This window comes from Gossypium hirsutum, chromosome A10, assembly GCF_007990345.1.
Source record: "Gossypium hirsutum isolate 1008001.06 chromosome A10, Gossypium_hirsutum_v2.1, whole genome shotgun sequence".
NCBI classification, from domain to species: Eukaryota; Viridiplantae; Streptophyta; class Magnoliopsida; order Malvales; family Malvaceae; genus Gossypium; species Gossypium hirsutum.
The window spans coordinates 71,825,369-71,838,027 of record NC_053433.1 but is presented as its reverse complement, the minus strand read 5'-3'; the positions used below and the strand labels follow the sequence as shown (position 1 = coordinate 71,838,027).

The 12,659-nt window shown below is 32.0% G+C and overlaps 1 protein-coding gene across 1 annotated transcript; it reads right to left on the bottom strand.

The window, feature by feature from the left end:
- Positions 1 to 6,905: 6,905 nt before the first annotated feature.
- Positions 6,906 to 10,597, bottom strand: LOC107915120 (Werner Syndrome-like exonuclease). The gene is made up of 6 exons (XM_016844260.2): positions 10,189 to 10,597; positions 9,926 to 10,105; positions 8,150 to 8,280; positions 7,888 to 8,049; positions 7,572 to 7,682; positions 6,906 to 7,232 (listed from the first exon to the last, which is right to left on the bottom strand). Exons 1-6 carry the CDS (start codon positions 10,421 to 10,423, stop codon positions 7,161 to 7,163), a joined length of 891 nt encoding a protein of 296 aa, XP_016699749.1. The 5' UTR covers positions 10,424 to 10,597; the 3' UTR covers positions 6,906 to 7,160.
- Between the last annotated feature and the right edge of the window lie 2,062 nt (positions 10,598 to 12,659).

Below are 12,659 nucleotides of genomic sequence, written 5' to 3'. Positions count from 1 at the left end.
TCAATGTATGAAAATATCTCTCATTATTAAGGAAATTCAGTCCAAAAATAAAATTATATTTACACCATCGCAATAAAAAAGTCACAAATTATATTTTTGGGTCAAACTTTTGGACTTTTAACTTCAATTGTTTTAATTAATTAAATTTTTAAAAAATTAAAGATTACTTCATTGAAAGATTTCATAATATAATTTTCTAATCCATAATAATTTTAAAAAAAAGTAAATACTAAAAATTGAAATTTTTAGATCATTGCTTTAATATTTTAATATATCGTTATGAAATATAATTGGTGGTCAAACATCATTTGATTTTTGATTAAAATACCTCCAAAAAGCGAACAAATTTAACATGTGATCAACATGAATACATAAATGTACTAAACCTCTATTTTTTAATTTATATATTCTTTTTAAAAAATAGAAAAAAAAATCATATCCTATGAAAATTTTCATTTTGATCCCAACTAAAAAAAAGTGACAATTTGATCATTAAATTATTCAAAAAATTTCATTTAAGTCATTGGACTAAAATCAATGATATATTACTCTATTAGCATTGTCTCTATCAATAGAAAACTCTTTTTTCCCTTCTCTTTTATAATTCAATTTTTTTTATAAAACGACTTTGGACATCACAAATCTATGAACTAAAATTCAAATTTATTTTATCCGATCTCTGACATTGACCGTCAAATCGACTTGGACCTAAGGTATATTTTTCTACTCCTTGATACATACTAATCCACCATACCAATAGTCAAATCATCACTTAGAACACGCTAGTGTGACTTTTAAAATTTTAAAAAAAAATCTTAAAATCCAAATGAATTGAATAAAAACTTTTGAATAGTTCAATGACTTAAATGAAAACTTTCAAATAATTAAGTGACCAAATTAGAACTTTGTTTAGTTAAATATGTTGGAAAATAATTATTGAGTGATGAATGATAATTATATCTCTTCATTTAATATTGCATTTTTCCATATAGTTGTATCTTTTGAAAAAAATATATCTCTTGGTTTAATATTGATTTTTTTATATTCATTGTCTCTATTCACTCATGTCTATTAATTTTTCAACAAATCTCTTCATTCATTTCCTCTCCTCTATATAAAGTCAAATTAGGAGATTTCGAAAACATATCATCATCAAAACTATCAATATCAAAAATTCCTTCTAAATTCATTTCTCCTGGTAATAGAGAAAGGTAATATTGTGTTCGATTGATCATTGTTGTTGTGCTACTACTGTGATCTTTGTTGTTGTATCTTGAGAGACAAACGTCCGACGTTACTCAATGCACCGAAGAGAGGACGAATTTGTCTTAAGGAAACTATTTATACAGGCCTCAACAAAATTCTTCTTCTAATTTTTAACTTTGTCCAATTATAGGTATTCTGTTGTGTTACTACTACTGCATTGTATTGCATTATCATTGTTATTGACATATTAATACTACATATGATATCAAATTTTCTTACATTCTTAAGATAGATTAATTGTTGTAGTTATAATCTAAGGCGTACAGATTACCATCATAACTTATTTAAGATTGGTTTATACTTTTGTTTCAGATTTTAATTTATTTAAAGATTTTGGTTCTTTATTCCGATCACATAAATGTCTCATACGTCAAACAACTCATCCAATTCAAAGGCTGAGGCAATTGTCGCTACTCAGGCTCAGGTTGCAAACTAAACGTTACATGTGACTATGAGTCACAATAAAAAGCCTACGAAATTCACTGGAAAGAATTTTAAAACATGGCAACAAAAATGTTGTTCTATTTGACCATGTTGAATATGACAAATATTTTGAAGGATGATCCTCCTATTTTTGGAGAGGATGAATAAGATGCTATTACCACCTTCAACATTGCCGAAGCATGGAACAACTCTGATTTCCTATGTCGTAACTACATTTTGAATAGCTTATCTGATGAACTTTATAAAGTATACAGTATCAAGAAAACAGCTAAGGAATTATGGAAATCACTGGACCATAAATACAAAACTGAAGATGTTGGTGCTAAGAAATTATTAGTTAACAAATTCTTAAACTTTGTAATGGTTGATTCTAAAGCTGTTGTAAATCAAGTGCATAAATTCTAACTGATCATTCATGGTATTCTCATAAAAAGGATGGAGATAAGTGAATCCTTTCAGGTGGCAGCCATTATTGAAAAACTTCCCTCTGCTTGGAATGACTTTAAGAACTGAATGACTTTAAGAACTATCTTAAGCCTAAGAGAAAGGAAATGATGATGGAAGATCTGATTGTTAGACTTAGAATTGAAGAAGACAATCGAGGTTAAGCTGAAAAGCTAAACAAAGAAACCAATCCTAACTTTGCCAAGGCAAATGTAGTGGAAGTTAAGAAGGACTCCAAAAAAAGAAAACATTCTCAAACTAGGTTTAAACTAGGACCAAAAGGCAGTATTTTCAAGAAGCCAAAATTCCAAGAAAAATGCTTTAATTACAATAAGATGGGACACAAGTCATCAAATTATAGGTTTCCAAAGAGGTCAAAAAACGAGGCCAACATTATGAAAAATATTTCTAAGGAAGTATCTAATCTTGACCTCTACTGTGATTTTTGAAGTTAACTTGGTTGATTCAAGTCCAAGAGAATGGTGGCTTGATACTAGTGCCATACGTCATATTTGTTGTAACAATGACTCTTTTGTTGAGTTGGTTCCTTGTGAGAAAGGGGAGAAACTCTATATGGGCAACGTTGCAACTTCCAAGATTAAAGGGAAAGGCACTATGCTTTTGAAGTTGACGTCTAGTAAAGAGTTGAAATTTCAAAATGTGTTGTATATGCCTGACATACGCAAGAATCTTGTCTCTGGGATCCTCCTAAGTATGCATGGCTTTAGGATGATATTTGAATCCCAGAAGTTAGTTTTGTCAAAAGGAGGAACATTTGTGGGAAGGGGATAGGTATTAAATGATATGTGGAAACTCAATGTTATCTCTGTAAAAGTTAATACTATGAATAAGAATAATGTTTCTTCTTCTGTTTATATGCTTGAGTCATTTGATTTATGGCATGATCAACTCGGACATGTTAATTTTAATACTTTACGTAGATTAATTAACTTAGAGCACATTCATTCGTTTCACATTAATTATAATCATAAATGTGAAATGTATGTTGAGGCAAAACTAACAATGTCTTCATTTCAATCTGTTGAAAGACATACTGAATCACTTGATCTAATACATAGTGATATTTGTGACCTAAAGTTTTTTCAAACTAGAGGAGGGAATAAATATTTTATTACCTTCATTGATCATAGCACAAAATATTGATGTGTATATTTGCTTAAAAGCAAAGGTGAAGCTATAGACAAATGTGTTCTCTATAAGCAGAAAGTTAAAACCCAACTTAATAAAAGAATTAAGAGGGTGAGAAGTGATCGTGGTAGTGAATATGTTGAACTATTTGATAAATTTTGTACACAACATGGTATTATTCATGAAGTGACACCACCATACTCTCTTCAATCCAATGGAGTAGCAGAGCGTAAAAATCAAACCCTAAAGGAAATGATGAACGCAATGTTAGGAAATTATAGGTTGTTACAAAACATGTGGGGGGAAGCTATTTTATTAGCGAATTATCTTTTAAATAAGTTGCCCCATAAGAAAAAGAACAAAACACCATATGAGTTATGAAAGGGCAGGAAACGTTCCTACAACTACTTGAAAGTGTGGAGGTGTCTTGCAAGGGTAATAGTTCTTTTTTCAAAACAAATGAAAGTAGGTCCTAAAATGGTAGATTGTATTTTTATTAGTTATGCACAAAAATCTTGAAATTCACAAGAATACGATATTGGAATCTAAAAATGCCTCATTCTTTGAAAACATATTCTCTTGTAAAATTATGGAAGATAGGTCAAGTTCAACAAAACTCCAGAAACTATTGATAATCAAGACTCTTAACAAGAAGTTGAAGTCAAGGCAGAACCAAGAAGAAGTAAAAGGGCAAAAATGGAAAAGTCCTTTAGATCAGATTTTCTAACCTATATGTTAGAAATTGAACCTCAAACTTATAGTGAAGTTATATGCTCATCTGAAAGTATTTTTTTGGAAAGATGCTATCAAGAGTGAAATTGATTCAATCATGAAAAATCATTCATGGGAATTAGTGGATCTACCTCAAGAAATTAAACCACTATATTCTAAATGAATTTTCAAACGAAAAATAAAAGCAGATGGAACAATTGATAAGTACAAGGCCAGATTGGTTATAAAACGTTATAGACAAAAGGAAGGCATTGGTTACTTTGATACATTTTCTCCTGTATCAAGAATAACTTCTATAAGGATGATACTTGCTATTGCCGCTTTGTGGAATCTAAAAGTTCATCAAATGGATACTAAGACATCTTTTCTAAATGGAGATCTTGATGAGGAGATTTACATGGAACAACCTGAGGGTCATGTAGCTCTAGGGCAAGAAAGAAAAGTCTGGAGATTAGTATAATCTTTGTATGGACTTAAGCAAGCACCAAAGCAGTGGCATGAAAAGTTTGACAGTGTCATGATATCAAATGGATTTAAATTTAATGAGTGTGACAAATGTATATATGTCAAAACCACTATTGATAGATATGTAATTCTATGTTTATATGTTGATGACATACTCACTGTTGGAAGTAACAATGAAATGGTAAAACGTACCAAAAACTTGTTAAATTCAAGATTTAATATGAAAAATATAAGACTTGCTGACGTGATATTGGGCATCCAAATCAAAAGGTCATTTGAAGGTCTCGTATTGACTCAATCACACTACATAGATAAGATTCTTGAGAAATTTGGCAAGGATGATTTTGGTGTAGCTAGAATTCCGATAGATATAAATCAACATCTGTTCAAAAACAACTGTGAAAGTATTAACCAACTGGAATATGCAAGAGTCATAAGCAGTCTAATGTACCTTATGAGTTGCACTAGACCTAATATTGCTTTCACTATAAGCAGTTTAAGTAGATTCACAAGCAATCCAAGGGAGAACCACTGGAAAGCGATTGTGAGGGTACTGAGATATCTCAAATATACTCGGAACTACGGATTACATTATCCCAGATATCCTGCTGTGTTAGAAGGATTCTCTGATGCCAATTGGATATCTGATATTCAAGATACCAAAGGCACAAGTGGTTATATTTTCACATTTGGAGGAGGAATTGTGTCATGGAAATCCTCAAGGAAAACGATTATAACCAGATCCACAATGGAATCTGAGTTTGTAGCTCTAGAAAAATCTGGAGAAGAGGCAGAATGGCTACGAAATGTTTTAGAGGATATTCCTGAATGGCCAAAGCCTGTGCCCATAATATGCATATATTGTGGTAACCAAGCAACAATTGGTGGAGCACAGAACGTAATATTTAATGGTAAGTAGAGACACATGCGTCATCAACACAATACCGTTAAACAATTGATCTCAACTAGAGTTATCTTTATTGATTTTGTAATATCAAAAGATAACATTGTGGATCCGCTAACCAAAGGGTTAAACCGAGACCAAGTTGATAAAACATCGAAAGGAATGGGACTAAAGCCTATGAATATTTAAGGCGCTATGTGAAGGAAAACCAAACCTAGTTGACTGGAGATCCCAAGATCTAGGTTCAATGGGACAACTTACTTTCATAGACCTTGTGAGGTCACTGTGAGGGTTCTTATCCCAAGTCCATTCATATGATGAAAACAATGATTAAAATGTGGAAAAAGGTTAAGCAATGCTTTTAATGACCATTGTCTATTTCAATGAAACAAGCAATATAAGTCACCTATGTGAGAGTGAAGTGAGGTCGCTTCAAGGAGACTATTGGGGCATAATTCTCTAAGCTCTTGTAGAATAAGGAGAATGTTCACGACCATATGAACATACCCATGAAAACCAAAAATCTTACAAGGGAGGTATATGCGTAAGGAATATCATCGTTTACACAAACGACAGAACAGTTTAAGGACATCGCGTTTACTGGTCAACTAGTAAAGTAAATATACTTTCACAATGGAAGATTAAAAGGTTGATGTCTACCTATCCTATGCAAATATCAAACGAGATCCATCTATTTCATTCATGTGGGGAATTGTTGAAAAATAATTATTGAGTGATGAATGATAATTGTATCTCTTGGTTTAATATTGCATTTTTCCATACAATTGTATCTTTTGAAAAAAAAATGTATCTCTTAGTTTAATATTGAATTTTTTCATTCATTGTCTCTATTCACCCATATCTATTAATTTTTCAACAAATCTCTTCATTCATTTCCTCTCCTCTATATAAAGCCAAGTTAGGAGATTTCAAAAACATATCATCATCAAAACTATCAATATAAAAAACTCTTTCTAAATTCATTTCTCCTAGTAATAGAGAAAGACAAGATTATGTTAGATTGATCACTATTGTTGTGCTACTACTGTGATCATTTGTTGTTATATCCTGGGAGGCAAATGTCCAACGTTACTCAAAGCACCGAGGTGAGGACGAATCTGTTTTAAGGAAACTACTTATACAGGCCTAGACAAAATTCCTCTTTTAAGTTTTAACTTTGTCCGATTACTGGTATTCTATTGTGTTACTGCCATTGTATTGTATTGCATTATCATTGTTATTGACATATTAATACTACATATGATATCAAATTTTCTTACAAAACAACCAAAACAAAAACTTTCCCATAATTTAATGACTACTGGTATAATTTACCCAAAAAAAAACAAACTAAACTCCAATGCTCAATAAACTTGATCATGTACGAATTGAGTTTTTTCTAATACTAATTAAATGAAAAATATATATTTAAATAATCAATTAAACACGAGCTACGTTAAGATATTCAAAATCGATTTGTAATAAAGTTTGAAGTCGCATGAAAAGTACAAATTAGATGATGTTGAATTAACAAATACAATATTTGTTCATAAATAGAGATGCAGATCATCTTTGCTGCAACATTAAATCATATACAACAATTGCATATAAACAAGGAATTCGAAAGTGGCCAAAAACAAACACATGCAATTACCAACTAGATAAAATACTTTACCTCTTTGTTTCTTGGCCTAAACAAACTGCCTTGACTTAAAACTGACTAACGGCAAGCACGATATCAAACTTACTATGAAAATCATTGAGATGAAATGGTTTCACTTCGTTTATCTGCCGGATCCTTCACTGCATCAGGAAGGCTCTTTAAGACCTGCATTTGCAATGCAATATCAAAATACTTATTAGGAAAAAGAATAGTGCTATAAGTCTACATTGCTCCAACTTCAGTTTTCTTGAAGTACTCATGTCCAACACCCATAGTTCGATGTATATCCGGACATAAATATGGATAAATGATCCTCCAATGACTTTTTAAATACATAAAATCTTGAAAATATTTGAACATATGAGTCCAATAAAAACTCAAGGCCAACATAAATAGTAGCAATTGTAACAATGGTAACGTAAACTTACAATGAAGGCTGAAAATCCAAGCCTATCTACATTTATGATAGGAGAATAGAATATTTTATTGAAATTGTAATATTACCTGGTATATTTGCCATGAAGCGAAAGCATCAGTTGCTGCATACTGTAGTTGCGCATTGGATAAAGGATATAACTCCCAGTTTCCCAGCCTAATTTTCTTGGGCTTCGGAAGCTGCAATACTCAAATTTCAATAAGATTTCCCAATGAAAGCATTCTGCCTCTATGCTCAAAGTGAAACCAAAACAAAATATCATGGTGGAATCTGAAAAGCTAGTACGATTTACCGAATGAGAACTAATATCATATTACGAGTACATAAGATGAAAGACTGCTTCAGTCTTCTCCAGGCTTTCAAATAGAAGAATTATATGGATACCTCTTTGCAAATAAACTCCTCTGTCAGAGCAGCAAGACTCCAGTGCCGGCAATTACTACCAAATTTTTGATTCGCTAGATCTGAAAGATCTTCCAAAGCATTAACAGATACTTTATAGTCACTGAACACCTTGATAGCATCGCCATCAATTGCAACTCCAACCTGTTCATTCACAAGCATCATTTCGAAATAGTATATAAACCTGATACAGAAATTCAGGAGTTTAGGTTGCCAATTAACAGATTAACTGTAGAGATATTACTTTTATAATTTCGGAGTCCTCAAGAAGAACCTGCAGACTTTGAGGTATGCCAGAATGAAAAATATGCATCACATAACAATACTGACTGTCACAACATATCTGCATCACCGCAGCCTTCCCAGGCAAAATTCCTACAGTGTCAAAATTCCAAAGATAAACATTTATCCATGCAGTATTGTATAATGCAATTATAAACAAACTCCTTGTACCCTTTGCAAAAGCATGAAAATGAGTATAAAGTTCTGTTCTTATACATATAATTGAATGGGATGCAAGGATGTAACCGTAGTTTTTATTCCCAAACTAGGCAGCATTTTAACCAATTCCGTCCACCCAACACGATGCAAGAAGAGGTTCTAAAGGTGTGTTTGTAACACTTAGATTGAAATGTTAGCAAGTAATTAGTCCCCTGTTATTGAGTTCTAATCTGCAAAGTCCCAAAAAGTCATCCCCATTTCCCTTAAGTACATTACATGGACTTTTCAATAAAGATTGCCACTTCATCAATATGATACGGCACATAATATGTGTTTTACACTTCATCACAAATGTGGATACAACTTATTGTTTTAGTTGGATGATGAAGGGTGGTGGTCCGTCCTTTCTATGATTCACCAATAAAATGTATGTTAATTATTAATATAAAAGTAAAAAACAAATACTCATTATATTTGGTATTGCATTATTTTCATTTATGTATCTTTATTTAAGACATTGTTAAAATATGCATCCACATACTTTTATCTAACTTTTAGATCCTTTTTAGCCAATTCCAAGACTTAAAAAGAAAAACCAAACATGCAGACACATACAAGTGTTGGATATCAATACCAGAGTCCACACAAGCCAATGTCTATAGTACCAAACAGATATTACTTTTCATGAAAGTTCAAGAGGGCAAGACAGAAACCAGATAGACAAGTGATATGTTAGTAGAGGTGTATGAATTCTGTGTACTAGTACAAATTCAATATGTGCATGTTTCAATGCTATACTAAATGCAATCAGAGAATGATCTAAATAGACCACTTCTACCAGAAAGTAGACAAGATAAGGGAAAAACATGAATATAAATAACGGTTTGCAAGCATACAACCATTTAGGTTATCACAGTTAAGAGTATTTCAATTAAAAGGAAATGATTGGTAATGGCAACAGCAACTTATGAAACATGGATTAAAGAGCTATATTGCTTTGACTCTTCATTTTACTAAAGTACCTGTATTCAACGCATAGTTGGACAGGAGTATAGGGATATGACCATTCGAGGATCTCCAAATACATTAAAAACATAGGAAAAAATTGAATATTTCTGTGTTGGGAACTTCCCCATATCCGGCACTCACACCTAAGGCCGAGTAATATAGGTAAAGAGTGCTTACTTTCTGCTTTAAAAGAAATTATAGCAATGCTGCTTTATGGAAGAAAGGAAGAGGACAACACCAAACACGAGATATATATTTTGTTTTAAAATATGGCATATCAGAACCACTAAACATAAAAAAAATAATTAAATTAAATTAAAACCTACAAAAAAAACACAATGCCAATTCTAGCATAAGTATTCTATCTAGAAATCATGCAATGTGAAAAAAATTCCAACTTTAAGTCTCAATTCTTTAAAATAATGATCAAATATACCTTAGAGAGGTTTCATATTAACTTAAGAGATTTTCACATTTATTTGTTTTCACACTTTTTTTCTTTCTTAGGAAATAAAGAGAAAGGATTATATGAAATGAATGTAACAAGACAAGGAGGGTAAAGGAAGCAAACCTTTTTGGAAAGAGGGCTTCCACTCAATATCAAACCCTAAAGCAACTTGACCCATTTCTTTCTTCTTAATTTCAACAATTTTTAATAGCTCCATTGCAGCATTTTCTACCTCATCTTCCGTAAAGCTATACAAAATATGACCTCCAAATCTCAACGGCGGATATCTAAGCCTTGTATTAGCTGCCAATCAGAAAAATCAAAGGGTTTACTATTAGTGCATTTATTTTAATTACAAAATGGGTAAAGTAAGGGATAGCAAATACATTGACAACGAGCGAAGGAAGACGGAAAAGAAGGCGGGGGTGAGAGAATAGAATGGGGCAATTGGCGGCTGGTTTTGAGGTTATCTTGATGATGGACGGCGGAATTGCGTTTCTTGCGAGAAGATGGAGGAGGAGTAGGAGGAGTGGCTTCAATGGCATCCATTAATCGGATCACGTCTTCAGTGAAATGGTCGTCCCAATCCAAACTGAAACTATTGTAGTCTTTGAATTCCATTTCTACATCTGAAATGGAAGTGAGGGGCGGAATTGGAGGGGAAGAGAGCTTAGAATTCTGGATTTGGTTGAACCAGTTTGGGCTTTTAATGGCTAAAAACGTTCAAATTTTGATCATGGCGTCTGGTAGAGTAATGGGCCGATTTTCAAAAAGTTTTTGCAAGGATTTGAGCCCATCCCAGTCCAATTCGCACAAAATACTTTCTAATATTTTAATTTAATTCAGGCCTGCCCGACCCCTGAAACTTTTTGTCAATCCCCATCAACATCGTTAGCCTCGGGTCAACCTTGAATTTTGACTAGTTTTTGAAAACTTTCTCCAAAATTTCTCTAATAAGAAATAAAATTTTATATTTTCTCCAAAATTTGTTTAATAAATTGAAAAAATCAAGTGAAAAAGAATATAATTTTGAAAAGATAAATACTAAATCTAAATTATAAAATTTATTTAATATATTATATTTTGTTAAATAAAAATAATAGTGATAATTTTAATTACATAAAATTGAGTTATAACATGAAAAGAAGTTTAAAAGCATAAAATAGATATTAATTTTATCTTCTGAATATAAAAATATTTAATTTAGAAAAACTTTTACACACTCTTAATTCTACTTAACAGTATATCTTATGCCATATGTTGTTCCCAGCATTAAAATTTAAAATATTTTAATAACTAAACATTTAGTATTTCTAATTTAGAGTTATAAAATGGAAAATAACCTAAGAACTAGAGTTTTTTTTTATATTTTAATATAAAAAATATTTTTACAGACCCCTAATTCTGCTTAACCGATCTTCTACCAAATTTTAATCCTAATTTATATTAAAATTTAAATATTGTTATGAATATCTCATTAAGTGGATGTCCATCATCATGATTAAGATAAAGTTTTATGTACTTTAAATTCTAATAGCTATTAAAATTAGATCTCTACTTCTTTTATACTTCTTATGCCTATAAATAGAGACTCTAATGAAGTATTATAATCATCCATTTGATTAATAAAGTAAAATCTCTATTGCTTTCATATTTTATTTGTTCTTTATTCTCTCTATCTCTCTTTATTTTATAATATGTTATCAACATAACGATTCTCTATAATTTTTTTCAAAATCTTTCGAAGTCATCCCACAGATCAAATTATTTTTCACCTTAAACTTTCACATTTACAACTTCATCTTCAAGATGTTGAAAGATTCAATCTCAGAATGAATTATAATTTTTATTCTCGATCTTTGATTTATTGTACAAGCATCGTGTAATAGGTCAATTTTGACCTGGGCTTATAATAAATAAACCAATAATGTCCAAATTTTAAAATCCAAATTACAAAAATTAAAACCCAAACTACAACCCATATCAAAACCCAATACCTAACTTAAGCCATAAACCCAATTACCCAATACACATCAGCCCACTATCCTAAAACATTTTCAATCAAACCCTAGGAGCCGCCCTAGCCATTGCCCTCTCCCACGTGCTTCGTCGGCACGTCCAATGCCCGAAAGTCGGCTCCCCTGACACCGCTTGTACCAACATGGCAAGCTTCTGCACCATCGCTTCCGTCTAGGCCTACAAAACGAGAACAAAAAAAAAGAAAGCAAGACAGAGAGCAGAGAAACACGCAAAATAGAAGCAGAAACAAGCAGAGAATAGTAAGAAATCATATGTAATCGGCTATAAAGCCAAAAGAAAAGATCAATGTAAAGGGGGGGACCGATTGTTCAAAGAAAAAATACTTATCAATAAAAAAGAGAGAGTTTTGAAGGTAGTTTCTTTTTCTTTTTTTTTGCTCTTTATTTCATTCTATTCTTTTCATTTTTACATATATTTATACGAAAATCAAAAGAAGGAAACAAAAAATACCTGAATCGGTCTCCCTCTTCGTCGATGGACGTAGTCGGTGTCCGAGGGTCCCAAAAGGTGACAGAGTGGTTGTATGTTCGTTTGTTAATCATTTTCTCCATTTAAAAAAAAATAAAAACTGATTTAAAGTTCTTTAAAAAAAAGGGAAAGGAGGTTTCGAAACGGGGCTGAAAGGCCCTTGTCTGTACACCGTCGGCCGCCGACGCCATGGTGGCACGGTGGGCAGAGAAAGCGCCTTCGTCGGAAGAGATGAGAGGTTTCAAAACTTTTTTGTTTTTTTTCTAAAAATATATATATATAAAGATGGGTTTTAGAACATTGAATGAAACAACTGTGTCGGGTGTGAATCCGTGCATTCCCACCTTGA